The sequence below is a fragment of the Dipodomys merriami genome, unplaced genomic scaffold (genome assembly GCF_024711535.1).
Source record: "Dipodomys merriami isolate MVZ:Mamm:240054 unplaced genomic scaffold, mDipMer1.0.p SCAF_3178, whole genome shotgun sequence".
NCBI classification, from domain to species: Eukaryota; Metazoa; Chordata; class Mammalia; order Rodentia; family Heteromyidae; genus Dipodomys; species Dipodomys merriami.
In genome coordinates, this window is record NW_027204691.1 from 1 (window position 1) to 18,687 (window position 18,687).

An 18,687-nucleotide genomic window follows, 5' to 3' on the forward strand; every position below is an offset into this window, starting at 1 on the left:
TATAACAGCCTGGTACTGGTTGTGTATGCCTAAAGAAGCTGAGATCTGAGATTCTTGGTTCAAAGACAGCCCAAGGCAGACAAATGCATGAGGCTCTTATCTTCAATTAACTATCAAAAAGCCAGAAGTGGGGGCATAGCTCAAGTGGTAGAGCACTGGTTGTATGAAAAAGATGAGTGAGAGCTGTGAGCGCAAAAGCTGAGAGAGAGTGAGAGGCTTGAGCTCAAGCTGCAGTATTAGTATTGGCACACAAAAAATTTTTTTAAAATTTTTTTTCAAAAGTAATTTTATCACCATTATTAAGCACTACAAAAGAGAGATTTAGGTGTCTGGAGCTCAGAGATGGGCTTCAGGACTACTAGGAACCCCTAAAAGTACATGTCAAATCTGACATTTATGTTCTCCAAACCTGACATTTATGTTTCCATTTCTGCAAAGCAGTTCTAAAACATTTACCCAATACTTTTTGTCTGACCTACAAAAAGCATACTAGTTATTATTTATTGTGCTATAAGGTTCCTAGTGAATTTAAAGTCCTTCAAATATATAAAAGTGTTATAATTCTTCATAATTCTTAGAATTGAGACTAATCTTTATAAGGTAGAGAAGAGGTGATTAGTCTCATTTTATAGGTAAGAAAAATAAGGAACAGGAAGATAAAATAGCAGAACTGGTACTTGCACTCATGTGTTTTAAATCAACACCTGTATGTATCACAATGGATTGTAATGTAAAAATATCTATAGGATAGTTAAGCTTCATGTGATAAAAATATAAGCCAATACTTAAATAGCAAGTAAATATCAAAATAAAATTTTCATACCAATGACTGATACTGCCCTTTTATCTTCTTATCTGAACTACTCAGTCATACACACATGCCTTATGAGAAATGCAGAAATGAAACATGAGGGAAGAAATTAGCATCCTAAATTCTCCTTTACCTTGTGGTCCAGGAGATGCTACCTTTGGGCCAGTGATCTCTAGGTTTGCTTGGTAACGATGTCCATTTTCTGCTTGATGAGATTCTATCTTTTTCACAGGAGTTTTTTTATGATCTCCTTTGGGTTTTTTTACACGTTTGACTTGGAATGTGATCTGGGGAAAAGAAACATGTTACAGGCAAATGAGACCAATGAGAAACTCTGTCACTCACTCTACCTCCCCTCTGGCTCCTGAGCCACACCTACCCAAGTTTAAGTTTTAAGAGGTCTAAACGAAAAATGGTCAGTGAAACGACCAAAACCATTTAGTCTCAAGGAGTGTATAGAGAGCACTGAAAATAAAGACATCTGATGAGGATAGTTCCTTCAAGTTTACAGGATTTGAATATGGTTTCACACCTCTTCCATTCTTCTCACCTCCCCAAAGAGCTGGCTAAGCACACTGAAATGCTCCCTGGAAGACAATTCTAATGTGAATGTGGTCCCAGAATGTGAAGCTAAATAGTGTCATATTGCCAACAACCACTTTACCCTTGCATATCACGAGTTGCTGAGCTTGGCTAATTATCCCAAGGACTGAATTGGCAAAATCGTACCCATTCTGTGGCTTCATCGTCTTCACTTCTACAGTCCCCAAAGCAAGAGCTTTTGGCTACTCCATCCTGAGGACCCTTCTTCAGCACCCGTATTCCCTGCAAGTCTAGACGCCGCCCCTTCATTTCTAGTGCTCCCCCGAAGCCTTCCAGAGGCCATGCCTGTTGAAACTCATCCACCAAAGCCAGTATCTCTTCTGACATCTGTGTTTCATCTGAATTCTCCATCTCATCAGAGCCATTGCTTTCTTCAACCACTGTACCTGAAATTCAAGAACTAGCATGTTATTAACAGATATACAGCATGCACTCAAATCTTGCTTTTAGTTTGATTTCAGCTCCGCTCAAAAGCACTTCTATAGCCTATCTTCTTACAAATACCATTCAGCATCTTCAAAATTCACAACTGAGTATCATCTTTGTCATGAGCTTTTGCCAAAAGCCTGCTGAGAACAATGGCAATCGCTAGGTGACAGGCAGTCATGGATCATATCACCAGTGAGCAAGGAGAGAGCTACAGTCTACATAGATTTTGAGAGAAGATTCACTTGCTTTGTATGTAAGATGGAAAAGATAAACTTTGTTATTTATCTAATAAAGAACATAAAGCTTGGATGCTTGAAGCTTTATGCAACTTCATGAAATATAGGTGTGTGTCCCACCTGAGAGCTGCTTAATTGTCTGAACTGAACAAATAAATGGCTTAATGGAAACCTAATTCCAGATGAAGACTCCTATTTTCCTAATGGCAGATGTAAGAAGTAGCACTATACTGATACAAATTCTTCCTAAAATGGCTACTGAGGTATCATTGATGCTGCTGAAGTATATATAAAGACTTCCATGAATTTCTCAAAAGACAATGTTCTAGCAAAAAATCTCTCCTAAGGATACATACCCCTCCAGGTTCCCTCTGTGCTTAGATAATAATGAGACTCCTAAGGTTAGGCCAAGAGTCTTAACAGAATGTTTTCTTTTTTCTCATGTCTTGGTGACATTAACTTTTGTTCTTTATTTTGAATTAATGGCTGCATTTTATATTATGTGCTCCATGAAAGACATCTCTAATCTTTTTTGGAAGTGATGGAGTACAAAAAGAAATGACAATAATGCCTCCTTTTTTAACATGCAGCCACTAGATAACCTGAGCACTCTGGGTTGACAACTCCCACAGTGCCAGGCTGCTATTCCAGTTGGAATTGCAACTTCTATTGTTGGCAAGTCCAGCCTGCTCTGGCCAATGTCAAAACCCTCAAACACATATAACCAGATTAACCTGAGAAATACCACTATCAGTCTCTGAGGACATAAGCACAACTGACCATTGTAGCTGCAAACACTTAAAACTCTGAGCCACTCACAAATCAACAGTGACACTTCAGTGCTGGTGCCGTCTCTTCCTTCTCTCCCTAGTGCTTGATGTTAGATAGTGGGATAAACACAAGTTGTTCTCTCTTAGGAAAACAACAACAACAACAAAAACTAACAAACTATTGAGCTCATCATTTATGACCAAGTGACTACAAAACGTACTGCTATCTTTTCAAGTAATTTCTTTTTAGATTTTCTAAAATCACTGTTATTGTTTCTACTGCTTTTGGTACTTATTACTTTAAAATTGAGTTTTGAAACAAGCGCGATGGTTTGCTGATACTCTGTAAGATACTCAGACACAAGTGGTTGGTTACCTGCTTAAATGATGTGGTTGGTAGTATAAATATAACTTCTAGTGTTGGCCTCAGGTGCTACAATAGTGTGAGTTGGCACACAGCAGACACAGCTATGGAAGGAACTAATGGGAACCCCAAAACAGTCTGGTTTTTGAGGTTCTTGAGAGTTTGCTGCTCCTGCTTCTACCTTGCCCTCCTGACAAGATTCTAAACTCTTACAGTCTAACGCATCTTGTCATGTGTTAATGTACTGTCAACTGAGCTGAATGGTAAGCAACAAGTGAATCATCCTACCTTTAGCATCATATCTGACACTCTTATAATCTAAAAGTTCTTGGCGCGTTGCTGGTGCCTCACACTCCTACTTAGCTACTCAGAAGGCTAAAATCTGGATGACTGAAGTCTAATGCCAGCCTGGGGAAAAAAAGTCTGTGAGACTCTATCTCCAAAATAGCCAGCAAAAAGTTGAGCTGGAGGTGTGGCTCAAGTAGTAGAGCCAAACTATGAACAAGCAAGTCATGTGAGTTTAAGGCCTTGAGTTCAAGTTCTGGGACCGTGCATGCGTGCACAAAAGCAAATGTTATTGACAGGCAATGCAGTTAAGAGAGGGCAACAAGACAGGGCTGAAATTTCAGACTCTGTCCATGAACTTGTATCATACTCTGTTACATGTCTAGCAATGTGCTTGGCACGTCATTCTACAACCCATGAAACAAGGAATGTATCTGGAGATCTATCCTATGTGGGGCTTCTTGTGCAGACCACTTCCCTTTGCAACTCTCTTCCACAATGGGAAAAACAGATTCTGCTATGGTAAGAAGTATGGATTGCACAGAAATCTCAGAATGTTCTAAATTATGTCTGAAGCAAGAAGTAATCTCAGGCCTCCTGTCTGTGGGACAGATGGCATGATATAAACTGAAAACACAGAGCGTGAGACCCACATCTCTATTTTTTAGGCACCATTTTCACACTGGGAAAAGAAGAATAAATATTGTGACGTTGAACAGAACATGAGTACCCACAGTGAGGTTTATGTAAGTTCACGTTCTTTTCTTGGAGTGTTGGTAAAAGTGACAGCTAAGTTTGAGTTGTGTAAGGCAATCTGTCAAGAACCACAGGTAGGCTGGTTGTAGTGGCTAATGTATGTAATCCCAACTGCTCAGAAGTTAGATATCTTAGAGACCAGACAGGGGAAAGTTAGGGAGACTTTATTAATCAATAAGCTGGACATAATAGCATGTGCCTATGATCCTAGCTATGTGCTAGGCCATAGGTAAGAATTGCAGTGTGAGGCCAGCCCTAGGAAAAACCAACATGAGACTACCTGAAAAATAACTAAAAACAAACAAGACTGAAGGTAAAAAATGGCTTGGTCTCAAAAAGGGCTCAAGTAATAAGTGTGAGGCCCAGAATTTAATGTCCTCCTCCAAAAGTAAAAGGATCATAGAGACTAGAAGTGGTGGGGGATGATGTAAGCACAGGTGTCTGTGATTAAAATAAAAGCAGCCTAGCATGAATTTGGAATATTCCAAACAAACCTGGAGAGTCATGTTTAAATTTAGGCACTACAGTTTAAGAAATTTCAAAAGCTGGAAGTGGTGTTGTAGCTCAAGTGGTAGAGTGCTCGCCTTGAGCTGCGCCCAAGCCCAGAGTTCAAGCCCCACGACTGCCAAAAAAAAAAAAAAAGAAATTTCAAAAGCAAAAATATTCATAGAATAAAAACTTGGTGAATGTATGTGAAATTGCATGAAAAGAAAAGGATTGAAGAAACCAAGGGCAAACCAATTGTGAAAGCTGCTAGTATACTATCTAAAAAAACCTAACTGAAAACCCCAAAATACAAAAACAAAACAAAACTAACCATAAAACACAAAAACCAGGCTTGAAATATATTTTGTTAGAAAGATTTTGAAAATCTCCAGTGAAATTAGTCTGACAGTGGTGATGGGGCTAGCAACTGTAACAAGAGTTGTTGAAAGAATTGAGGATGTAAACAGTCATCTAGCTGAAAGGAAATGAGGACATGAAGAAGGGGGTGAGACAGGAACAATAATCATCTCCAGGCACCTAAGGAGATCTAGGATAAATGAGAAACAAGACTGACGTTAAGTTTCACAAAGCAAATCTAGAAATGAGTAGTCATATTTTAGTTTAATATTACGAAAGGCTTGAATCAATGGAAGTGGAAAGGGTCATCTGGAAAGAAACTGAGTCATGATGCCTGCCAGTGAATGATGTGCTGTGGTTACTGCCAGTAAAGAAAAGTGAGTAAAAGAAGGTGACTGTATTTGATACGAAATACTATTAATAAAGGATGGGCAGATGAGTGCTAGATTCACAATGAAACATATGGGCAGGGAACAGAGCTAAAGACCACATACTCAAATTGATGGCAAAGCAAAGTCCTTCCTTCAAAATATGACTCAAAATACTCCTCCAGGAAGCCTTGTTCCAGTCATCTCAATAGTTTTGAATACTAAATTGTTTCTGAAGGCTAGTAGGGCACATTTGCCTTTGATAATGACATTATAGAGCAATACATCTCTTTGTCTTGCAAAACAGAGGGTATACCAAGGACTTAAGACAAACTTTGTTCCAAATTAAGATTCTACTGACACAAGGCCTTTGTGCAATACCATCTGCAGTTTTAGTGTTCTCTTTCAGTGCAGTGATTTGTTTGTAGACAGATTGCAAAGCTGCAGATTTGCTGAAGACAATGCATAAATAATAATGGTATACATATTTCAAGTCCAATGAATAATCAGAAAATACAAAAGACTTAGGTTCAACTATCCAGACTAAGGAAGGTAGGGAAATGATTCACTTCTGAGTAGAAAACAACAATCATGAGCCTAGTGGCACTCTTCTTTTATCCATTATAGCAAGAGAAACAGATGTTGGAGAAGATAACTTAGAAAACAAACAGGACAATAACTCTATGCAAACATGTTTTAGCTCCCTTTAACTGAACAGATGTTTACTGTGCATCTACTATGTGCATATGCTTGTGAAGACTTTGTACTTTTGTGACATTAAAATATTCTATTTTAGCTGGGTACTGGTGGCTCACGCCTGTAATCCTAGCTACTCAGGATGCTGAGATCTGCAGCGCCCAAGCCCAGAGTTCAATTCCCACGAGTTGAACTGACAAAAATAAAAAAATAAAAAAAAATAAAAAAATTCCTATTTCATAGTCTGAGGTGTGGTTTGAAGTGGTAGAGTATCTAACAACCATAAAATCAATCTCCAGTACCATCAAAAAAAGTTGGTTTCATAAAATAATGGTAGAACTAGATGTTAGTTCCATTAAAAAAATAAACTACCACAAACTAAGATCTTAACCCATCAAACCCCTAATCCTGAAAACCACAGGTAAAAAACACTGTATTAGAAGGTCTGAGGATAAACTTTGTTATTCCCCCTACTGAAGAGCTTGACATGGCACCTAACTCCTCCTAATTTTCTCAACTATAAGGTGGGCTTAATAGTATCGACATCACAAAAGACACATAATTCATAATGCTTCATACATTTTAAAATACTAAAAAGTAGACTTATTATAAGGGTTATTGGAGGACTACTTGTATTTTTTATTTTTCTTCAAAACAAGATTTTTCAAAATGCTTTTAATGTTGTATGAGTACTCTAATACAAAAAAAAAAAAAAAAAGACGTAAAGCTGGGTGCTGGTGGATTACTCACATCTATAATCCAGCTACTCAGGAGGAAGATCTGAGGACAGAGGTAGTTCAAAGCCAGCCTGGGTAGAAAAGTCTTTGAGACTCTTCTCTTCAATTACCCACCAAAACAACTAGAAGCAGAGTGGTGGCTCAAGTGATAGAGCACTAGCACTGAGCAAAAAAGCTTAGGGACCTTGCCCAGGTCCTGAGTTCAAGCCCTAGGACCAGCACAAAGGAGAGAGAGAGAACAAAAGAGAGAGAGAGACAGAGAGAGACAGAGACAGAGAGACAGCCAGCCAGCCAGACATGAGGCTGGAAGCCCACTGCAAATTAACAAACTAGCCAACCAGTTTAATCACTGGGAATTAAAGGAAACAATTTTCTTAAAACAATAGTTTCTGATAAAAGATATTAAACTAGTTCTCTCAAGTGACTGCAAACATCAGTTTTCATTCACTCTAGCATTCTAGCTTTCTTCTCTCCCTTTAAGGTGTAATTGGCTTCTTTTAGACATCATTTTTACAGATAATATTAGAGGGAAGAAAGATTTTGTAATTATTAAGTAAATAATCAAATATATATAAGACAAATACAACATTGCATTAACAAATACTGTACACAAGAATTCAAATTACAGTGGACATGGTACACACAGTCTAATGGGAGACAAGCTATATAAGCATTTAAAGGTGTAAGTAATGTGCTTTGAAGAAAGTAGGAAGAAGATGGTAGATGTGCCTAGAGATCTTTGTGAATGATCACAGAACAGGTGATACTTGAACTGTATTTAGGAAAGGTGAAAGCATTTTCTCTTTACAGAAAATCATATATAAGGGTCATTCCTAAATTGAGCAAGCCATGGAGGATCAAAGCAGTATGGCATGAGAGTAAAGGTGAAAGGTTATTCTTCCTCTGTTCTTCCTGCTGGGTGACTCAGTTGACAGGGAACAGGGAGGGTGGAGTGCAGGGGGAGTTAACCTCATTTCCCACATTAATTTGACTTCTTCCAATAGGTAATGGAGAACCACTGAAAAATTGAAAACTAATTCTTCCAATAGGTAATGGAGAACCACTGAAAAATTGAAAACTAGGAAACTTACCTGAGCAGAACTATTTTATTAACTCTTTGGACACATAAGAAATTGGTAACAGCAGCTACTTCTGCTTTTGAAATTCTGTTATCATTTATGTATACCTTTCTGACTGTCTCTCTCTCCCCATATATAATATAACAGACTACAATCAGGGAACAAAATTAAAAGGCTAACAGCACAGACAAAACTATTTGAATGCAGGCCATGGCAGAAAGAATAAATGAAGATCTGATAGATTCAGACAAAGTAGTGTCTGGTTGAATTGTGATAGATTAGGAGACCAGGAATATAGGAATTAATAGCAGTTCAGAAAATACAGCAAACAATAAAATCAAGTTCAACTTTGGTTATGTTACATTTAAAGTACCTGTGGCACACTAAGATAGGAATCCACTTAAAAAGAGGAAATAAGATCCGGAGTTGTAGAGAAAATCGAAATTTTGAGTCATTGGTATATACAGGTATCAAGTTACCATGTGGTAAGACACAGTAGGAGAAGAAAAGAAGATCAGCTTAGAATACTGAATAACCCAACAAATGAAGGCAGAGTAAAGAATAAGTGAAGGAGACTAATAAAGAAAGTTTGAGGACAGGCAAGAGTCAAAAGCAAATAATTTTAGAAGCCTAGAGGGAAGAAGACAAGAGCTTCAGAAATGGGAAGTTGTACTTAATTCCAAGGGCAGAAAACTGGTAGGTTGCATAATAAAAAAGAAGATGTTTGTTTTGGTACTTTTAAACAGGGAGATAATCTTACTGAGAACCGTTAAGATTAGCTCAAAATAGGACCACAAAGTGGAATATTAATACAACCTATGTATGCCCATTAAAAAAATCCTCAAATTTTTATTGGGTTAAAATAAATACATTTGACGTTCTTTTTTTGTTGACTGGCTCAACAGCGTAATGGCATTACAAAGAAAGACCGGTACACTGACGAATAAAATTTGTTCGAGTTAATGAGAGACTGGAGAGGAGGAAAAAAGGAAACATGAAGAGCACTTTCACACGCTGGGTTATCTTCAGCCTCATCAGCTGAGGGTCACCTTCATGATTCTAGAGCACGAGTGGCTGTTACAAGAGGGAAACACACTTTCAAAGAAGAGAAAAGCCTATGCTTAAAGCTTGAGAGTTGATTTTTCCCCAGAAGCACAGCTCAGGTCAAATCAACTTACTTTCAAGTCTAAGAGCACCCGTGTCCCTCCCTGAGTCCTCAACAGAGAGTACAGTGTCCGCCTCTGTTCCTCTCTCAGAGGGCTCGTCTTCAGCAGCATCCAGTGACTGGGAGTTGTCAAAATATTTCTGCTTGTCATGGCTGTTGTCCAGGGTTTTCTCATGACAATGACCTCAATGACAAGAGACACAGATAAAGCACATTAGAAACATCTCTCATGTTACCCCATAATGCAAGGTCCCAAAACATCAAGAGGAGTAAAAAGGCAATGATGGTGGTAGTTTTTCTTCAGCCAAACACACACAAGTCAGGGAACGGGAACACCCAAGGTCAGACCATTATTGTGATGCAAGGTTTGGCACCTGAAGTTTCAGTTGGTGTGCTACTGCAAGAATCAGTGTTTCTGGGGTTGGAGATTAGCAACAAAGAACAAGTCTCAAGACCTCATTCTATCTATGATGTCTGTGACATAGTTCCTTGACTTAAAAAATATCACCAAGCTTTCATTTGCTTTTCAAAATTGAGAGATGGCAGATTCATACTGGAATAAAACCAAGGAAGATGACTAACTGCAGAGAAATATCTTTTCTTGCATCACAGCTTAAAATGAGATAGACCAAAAGGTTAGGGATTATGAAAAAATTAACAACCAAGGAATTAAAGGAGAAGGATGGCAGAGATTTCACCTTAAGACTGCAACATAACAAAGGTCCTTTTTATTTTTCCTAGAAAATAAGCTCTGGTCAAGTGGATAAAGATTTTTCTAAGCAAATGCCAAATCTTAAATGGAATCCTAGCACCCTTTGGAACTTTCTAACTCATATAGTAAGACTGACCTCTCCTATAGTTTGCCAATGAGATGCCTGTAATCTGTGCTACTGAGGAGGCTGAGGCTGAGATCTGAGGATCATGGTTCAAAGCCATCCCAGGCAGGAAAGTCCATGAAACTCTTCTCTCCAATTAACCACCAGAAAACTGGAAATGGTGCTGTGGCTCAAAGTGGTACAGCACTAGCCTGGAGCAAAAAGAGCTCAAGGACAGCACCCAGGTCCTGAGTTCAAGCCCCATGACTGACAGGGGGAAAAAAAAGGAATTGTTAATATGGTCAAAATGCTACTATTTAGCTCTACTTGATGGTTATTTTCTGGGTAAGGAATACCAGGCTGCTGTGTCTGGTATGTCAATAACTTGCCTATGACATGCTCTCCTTTGCAACTGGTTTATTCCAGATGATCTGGCTGGCTGAATGGGAGTTTTCATTCTCTTATATTCTCCCATGTTACTGAAGACACATATTACCTGGAAGGCCTTAGACTTTCTATTAAAGGGTAATTATTTGGTTAAAAATGTGTAAGTAATTCCTCTCCTCTACCAGGACATTGGATAGTGCTCTAAAGGTTTATTTTTTAGAGGATGTTGTCTAAAGGAGATATATGTTATCCCATCAAGCTCTCTGAACCAATGAAAAACAAGACAAGCCTTTTTCTGGATTTGATGGTACCCTTTTAGGTTCTGTAATGTAAGTATACCTTACCATGCTAAGAAAAAGCAATGGACTCAACATCTTTGCTAATGAATGAGTTCAGAGTACATGCTTAGTGAGTCACTTTTCATTTTCCAATTATGGATTCACATATATCAGAGACTACCATAATACAATAAAGCTATGTCAGAAAATGAGGATTTTTGAGTAGATTCGAAACCATATGAAAGACAGTCAATACAAAACACACAGCACATAGGAAATATGGCATTCCAAGTTTCAGAGAAAAGCTCTGAGCAGGCAAAAGTTGAATTTTGAAGCAGGTATAGTCTACAAAAGGGGGAACTACAGGAAGGGAGTCAATACTTACTCAACGTTTTGTTTCTTCCTTCTACTTAATCCTTATTAAAAAAACCCTGAAGTATTATTAATCCTTCCTTTATACACAAACTAATTCTCAAGGAAATTAAATAACCTGCCTAAGTAACAGTAAGTAAGTAATAGATATGAACCAGGTCTATCTAACCACTAAGTTCCTTGGCTTTCCGTGAGTCAGTGCTATCCCTAAGAGAAAGAAAACTGGTAGCAGTATTTTAGGCAAGTAACAACAAGGTGTTGGGCAAAGAAATAGTACCAGGACTTCTCTCCAGTGTTTCAGAGGCAATGACAGGGACAGAGGATGTGGTGTATGTGTCCATGAAGAGTTAATGTGGTTGTGTTTTTCTTTCTCCAGATTATCCTATAAAAGGACAGAGATAGTAGCTGATTTGTCTCCATATCTGTTTTCACCATCTGGGATGAGGCATTAAGTTCAGGGGAACTAAATATAAGAACATTAAAATAAAATAAAGAAGAATTCTATACACCCAACTGACTGAATATAATTCATTATGAAGAACAGCACACTTGTCAAAGACAGCTCTTAATTGGGAAATAAATAAACCTAACTATACTTAATAGTCAAAAGGAAATAATGATGATAAAGATGCTGAGTAAAGCTTTTTTTCCCCTACTTTGACAGTGGTAGTACAAAACTTAACACTACCAAAGCAAGGATAAGCCAGTAACACCAGAACTCAGTACAATTTTGTGCTTTCTGAAGTAATGTCCCATATCCCTACTTGCATCTTTTCTGTTTCTCTATCCTCTTCCTACTACAAAAATTTAATCCTGTTCATTTTTTTGAAAGTCTGTAACACAGTAGGTAGGCAGTTCACAGTACATGATGTGTGCAGGACCACAGGCTAAGGAGACAAGACTTCCTTAGGCTTACTGAGACCTTAATAGAATGGCTGTTAATTTACTCATCACTGTTAATTTTGAACAGGAGACAACAGGGTATTTGTTCCTAACTTTCATTAAAAACAGTGAAGACTAAGCAATAAGAGAATACTTACTTGATGTATGAGCTTATAGTAGATAAGACTTATTTTTCTCATCTATCGTAGAAGCCGGGCCATTAAAAAAAAGAGCTATGTATCTACATGCATACTGAGTTCATGTTTGGGTAAATAATGGGTGTAAACAACTTAATTATTCTTTGTCATATTTATTACATAGGTGTTCTGAATAGATCAGACACATCCTCAGCTACTTTGTCACTGAAGTGCATTTTGTTACTAACCACTGGAGGAAGAGTTTAAGAGCACATGGTAGGTGAGAGGGAGCACGATGATAAAAAGAAAGGGATTGGATCTTGCTCCTAAGAAGCTCAGAGAATGTTAATGAAGTGGTTTAATTACCAGTAATTTGGGGATCAGGCAAGTCATTATAGAACTGGGCCTTGAAAAGCAAATAGGTGCTTTTGGTGGGGAGTAAGGGTTATGGGTAAGAGCAGCAAAACAAACAAAAACATGCAAACACATGGAGACAAGAATATTGTAGTACTGTAAATAGACTATTTACAATGGTGTCCTTGTATACTAGGATTTGGTACAATTTCCACAGATTTCATAAAGGGTTAAACTTCTTCAAGAGTCTGTGAGTTTAAATACAGCACATTTCTGATTCAACTACAAAACTGCATTAAAAGAAAAACCCTGTATTCTACTTCATTCAATTCTAATCTTAGAATAAATTTAAAAACAGATGGGGGAGGGGGTGGAGGCACATTTTTTTTCTTGCTACCCATAAGTGTAAGGGTTTACCAGTTGCCTCTCCTTTCTCTTACTGCAAGTGAGTAGTTGGTGGGGAAGGGCCCTGTAATCACAAGTACATGTGAGAGCAGATTTGCCTACTTGTCTATAGCAAGAACGTTATATGAGACCCAGAGTAACAGAAAATAGTCTTTAACATTCCTTAGATTTAGGGCATTTTAAGGATAGCATCTTCAAGTGAGAACCCTAGTTATTCTATAACTGATCAAGTTTAAGAATATCTTACAGGAATTACAAATTACATTTAAGGAAGAAAACATAAGCATCAGGAATTCTCCTTTTCATTGATAACACACAGTGAGTAGGTTAATAGACCTACTTGTTTACCACAGATATCCAATGTACCTGCAATTTCCAGCACAGCCTGTGGATTTTAGTAACAAAGTTCCCCAATTCCCTAACACAGAACTCACTGCAGAGCTATGAAATTGGAGACTCTCAGATTTGGGCATATCTACTTACTTTTAAGTGCTTATAGCCAATGCACAAAATCAAGTGAAAACCATGTTTCCCTTTTGTTTTATATCATCAAATAAAAGTCACTCAGACGCTTCCACCTCAGCAACCACTCTGTACATGTTAACTGGGTTTGCAGGATCTGACTTGTGTTCTCTCAATTTTTTTTTTTTTTTTTGTTGGTCGTGGGGCCTGAACTCGGGGCCTGGGTGCTGTCCCTCAGCTCTTCAGCTCAAGGCTAGTGCTCTACCACTTGAGCCTTAGCCCCACTTCTGGCTTTTTCTGCTTATGTGGTGCTGAGGAATCAAACCGAGGGCCTCCTGCATGCAAGGCAAGCACTCTACCACTGAGCCACCTTTCCAGCTCCTGTTCTCTCAATTTTTAACATGTTTTTTAAACCAATGTACTGTCATTGACATGGCTACTTTATGCTTTTGGGGTTTACTCTAGCTGTATTTCCAATCACTGTGGAAAAAAGGATCATACCACATAGGAAATACAACCTTGTTCAATACCAGGTACATTGTCAGCTGCCACTGACCTATAGTTTTGGTTTCCTAAAACTTGTTCTGCTGCTAGTCATTTTCCATGATCATTACTTCAGATACCTGTGATCAACCTGGATTAAGCAATGCCTGATAGAGAAAGAGGTTTAAACTCCTTTACAGATAGTGTGTGTGCGCGTGTGGTCGTTGTTATTGTTTTTGTGCAGGTACTGGGGCTTGAACTCAGGGCATTGGCACTGTCTCTTAGCTTTTAAGCTTAAGGGTAGCATTCTACTACTTTTTTGGTGGTTAATTGGAAATAAGTGTCTCATGGACTTTTTTGCACAGGCTGGCTTCAAACTGTGATCATAAGATCTCAGGTACCTGAGTAGCTAGGATTACAGATGTTAGCCCCTAGCAGCTAAGAAAAACTAGCAGATTACTAAGATTATCCCATTCAGAGAGCTTAGTATAAAGCTAGTAAGATTGATAGCAATAAGTCCTAACAATTAAACAAAAAAGGGAGTGAAAACCAGAACTAGTATATGTATGTGTACACACACACACATACACACACACACACACACACACACACACACACACACACACACACACACACACACACACACACACACACACACACACACACAGAGCAGATGTCCTCAGTCATATACATTTTAAATCTCATGAATGCCTTTTTTCCTAGTGATTATCAGGACAACTGCTTGTTTCCTTCAGGACAGGGAACTGAGAAGAGATTATCCAATGACCTAACCTATTAAGGGCTTAAATATTCAGCACTCATTTTTTAAAAAAGTATTCCTAAACTGGGAATTCATCTTAGTTAGCAGTCTCACAACCAATGTAAAATATTTCCTGAGGCTAGGTATGGCGGTTTAGTCCCGTCATCCAGCTAAGGCATTAAGTATAATAGAAGAATCACAGTCAAAAATAGCCAAAGGGCCAGGGGCTGGTGGCTTATGCCAGTAATTCTAGCTATTTAGGAGGCTGAGATCTGAGGATTGTTGATTCAAAGACAGGCAGGCAAGGAAAAACCATGATACCCTATCTTTTATCTTCATTAACTACTCAGAAAAAGCCAAGTGTAGTGCTGTGGCTCAAGTGGTAGAGCACTACCTTGAGAAAAAGAATCTCAGGGTTAGTGCCCAGGCTCTGAGTTGAAGTCCCAGGACTGGCAAACACACATACAAATAACCAGAGCAAAAAGGGCTAGAGATATGGCTCACATGGTAGAGTACTTGATTAGCAAAAGCTGAAGGCCCCAAGTTCTAACCCTAGCACAACAACAAAAACAAAAATACATAAATAGATATAAAGATAAAAACCAGTGAGTTCACCTAACTTACTATACCTATATGTATATAACTAGAAGCTAATTCCTTTCTATCCTTATCAGAAGATTAAAGTAGAGCTACAGTAGAATTTGTTTTTTTAAGTATCTTGTTTGATGAAGCTAGATAAAACAGACCTGGTCTTACAACTAGGTACAATGGTTTAACATTTGTAAGCCCAGCACTTAAGAGCAGTAGAAAACAAGTTCCAAGCCAGCCTGTACTCTAAAATAAAATTACATCTTTTATTCACAAACAAACAAACAATTAAACAAGCACCTGCTGGTACTTAGGCTGCACTCAGGACATTGCACTCTCATTTGGCTTCTTTTCTTCACAGCTGGCACTCCAAGACTTGAGCCACACCTCCATTTCCAGCTTTGTGTTTGTTTTTTGGAGGTAAGAGGCCCTTGGATTTGTCTGCTTAGGCTGACATCAAACTATGATTCTCAGATCTCAGTTTCATGAATAGCTAGGATTATAGGAATGAGCCACCAGCACTTGGCTTCGTCCTATATGTTTTTGAGGGTTAGTGTGTACAAGCACTTTGTACTTACTAACTTCCCCATCTGATAAGTAAAATATGTGACCATAAAATATGATTAGCAATGCCAATTAGTGGATGTCCTCAAAACCAGAGAGGATGAACTACAACTGAAACTTAATTTAGTATTCACAAACTACAGAGACTTAATTAAACCTAACACTAGCATGGACTGTTTACACATTAATGTGGTAATAAGGTTATAATGCAGGGAGACTACACATTTGTAACTTATTTTAAATCAATACACATTAAGTACTCCACAAATGCTGTGCTAGCTATTCCACAGGTGCCATGCTAGTGCATCAGAGCTGACTTCTAGTGACAGCTTAGTTGTTACCCTTAGTCTCAATCTTCTTTAAGTATCAGACTCAGTGTGCAGTGTGGAGATTCATCTCCATTTGCTTTGTGTCTATTATATGCTAGGCTTACAAAACCTTCCTACTACTACTACCACTTTCCTACGACTTCAAACACCTACCAAAGCCTCCTACTATTTTGTTTCAAACCTATTTACTTTTTCCGTGTTTCTAACAAGAAACAAAAATTTAAACATGTGTTTCTTTGTGTTCTATTATTATTAACATCTTTTTCTAAAGAATGATTCTTGGTATCATTTTCTACTTACCTTGAAGTTATTCTAGTCATTACTGGGCAAGATAAAATGAGTTATATTATAGAAACAATGCTTATGGCTGTAAGAGTAATTTAATTATATCCAGAATTCACTTTACTACTTTCATTATCTAAATTTAAATTAAGTCTAGATAGCTCCTATTATTTAACAGAAAGTGCCACTGATAAAATGAAGCCACCGGGCCTTTCTAAACTGTTAAGCCCAGAACTCATATACTTGATTCATTTCTCAACTATTATGAATGTTCCACAAGAACCCGTATCATTTTTACTTAATGGTTTTCTCTAAAGGAACTCACACTCTGCAGTTTAATCTAACAGCAATTTACCTTAAAAGGGAAAACTGAAACTGGTTGAGCATCCTTAATAGAAATTCCAAAATCTTAGCTAGGTGCTAGTGGCTCCTGTCTCTAATCCTAACTACTCAGGATCTGAGAAATGTGGTTAGAAACCAGTCCAGGCAGAAGTGGAGCTGTGGCTCAAGTGGTACAGTGCCAACCTTGAGCAAAAAAGCTCAGGGACACCACCTAGGCCCTGGAGTTCAAGCCCCAAGACCAGCACACACACACACACACACACACACACACACACACACACACACACACACACACACACACACACACACACACACACACACACACACACACACACACACACACACACACACACACACACACACACACACACACACACCCATACCCACACACACACACCCATACCCCCCCACACACACACATACCCACACACACCCATACCCACACACCACCTAGGCCCTGGAGTTCATGCCCCAAGACCAACACACACACACACACACACACACACACACACACACACACACACACACACACACACACACACACACACACACACACACACACACACACTCTCTCTCTCTCTCTCTCTCTCTCAACTTTCTAAGCACCATTTTTAGTTATAGCAAAACCTCATGTGTACTAAATATATCATTAATAAATTGTCCTCTATGTGATTTATATATAAAACATAAAATCCACTTCATGTTTAGACTTGTAGCCCATTCAAAAGATATGTCACTATGTATATTCTAATAATCTAAAAATTAAAAAAAAAAATTTTAAAGCTAAAACATCTCCGTTCCTAAGCACTTTGGAAAAAGATATTCAATCGTATAACTTCCTATAAATCTTAAGCTTTATGTGCTACTTGTATATTTTTCTTCCCAGGCTGGCTTTGAACTCTAATTCTCAGATCTCAGCTCCTGAGTATCTACAATTACAGGTGTGAGTTACTGATGCACAGTCGATATCTTCATCAATCCTTATGCAGAACTCAATAAAGCACAGGCCTTAACTGTACATATGAGTTGTACATATGAGGACATATGGGTTGTACATATGAGGACCACAAACTGCACCATTTTTCTCCAAAGGCTTAAGAACATATAAAATTGTTTTAAGCTGCAAATCATGAATCTATAGAATTGATTGGTTTGCAACAGGTTTGGATATTAGTTTTATCAAGGTAGGTAACTTAAGTATGTGAATATGTACCCAGAGCAGTGAGAAAGATACAGAAGGGAAAGGGTATCACTTAGTGGTAGGTTTCTATTTGAAAGGTTCAGTAAAGATCTGAATCACCTTCTTTGAAAGGTAAAGAGCTGTGACTGTGTATGCAGAACTGTTTCAGTCTCACTATACACTTTGACTTAATTGACAAAAATCTATCCTTTACTTCAAATATCAGTCATCATTAAACAGATTTATCATCCCTAGATGAATATGCTATCTACTTGAATTAGCCTTTCTTAATTAGGTATTGTGAGATAATTAAGCTTATTAGTATCTTGAAGTACTAAATTAGCTTTTATACAGTATTAAATTAGCACATAGTAAGTAATAAATTAGCTTTTCCCCTGTATATCTAGAATTACACCAGCTATCTAAAGTCTTTCTGGAGAAATTCAGAAAATCATTCCTATGTTCTGTTGATCAGAATAGAAACTCTAGGTGAGCTCATGATTTTGTCAGCATGGAACAACTTCTTACCACTGCAAATAGAAGAGGTGATGTTGTACAGAAAAGGGTAAAACTGCATGCAGCGGATCAGCTTCAGGCTGTTTTCACATTCTGGGCATTTGGTAGTTAATTTCAAAGCCTGTCTGAAAGCTTCAAGGGCCCCACTGATATTCTTTAGAGCAAGGTAAGCATTTCCCAGGCTCAAAAAGGTCAGGGGCTAAAAAGAAAAAGAAAAGAAAATCAAAGGTGTTAATGAATTAGCATTTACAAAACCTTTGCAGTATACATATTTTGGTTTCTCTTAAGTTGCACATAAAGGTTTATTATCAACTATCTGTTTTACTCACACCAGCCGATTCTAAACTGTGAAGCACATGTAAATGTACTTTTTACTGACCTAATAAACAAAGTACAATGGATGCTAGTT

General features: G+C 38.1%; 1 protein-coding gene across 1 annotated transcript; it reads right to left on the reverse strand.

The window, feature by feature from the left end:
• Positions 1 to 849: 849 nt before the first annotated feature.
• Positions 850 to 18,473, reverse strand: LOC138841362 (tetratricopeptide repeat protein 17-like). Its single transcript, XM_070042043.1, has 4 exons — positions 18,291 to 18,473; positions 9,156 to 9,326; positions 1,541 to 1,800; positions 850 to 1,098 (listed from the first exon to the last, which is right to left on the reverse strand). The coding sequence occupies exons 1-4, from the start codon at positions 18,337 to 18,339 to the stop codon at positions 865 to 867; spliced, it is 714 nt and encodes a 237-aa protein (XP_069898144.1). The 5' UTR covers positions 18,340 to 18,473; the 3' UTR covers positions 850 to 864.
• Between the last annotated feature and the right edge of the window lie 214 nt (positions 18,474 to 18,687).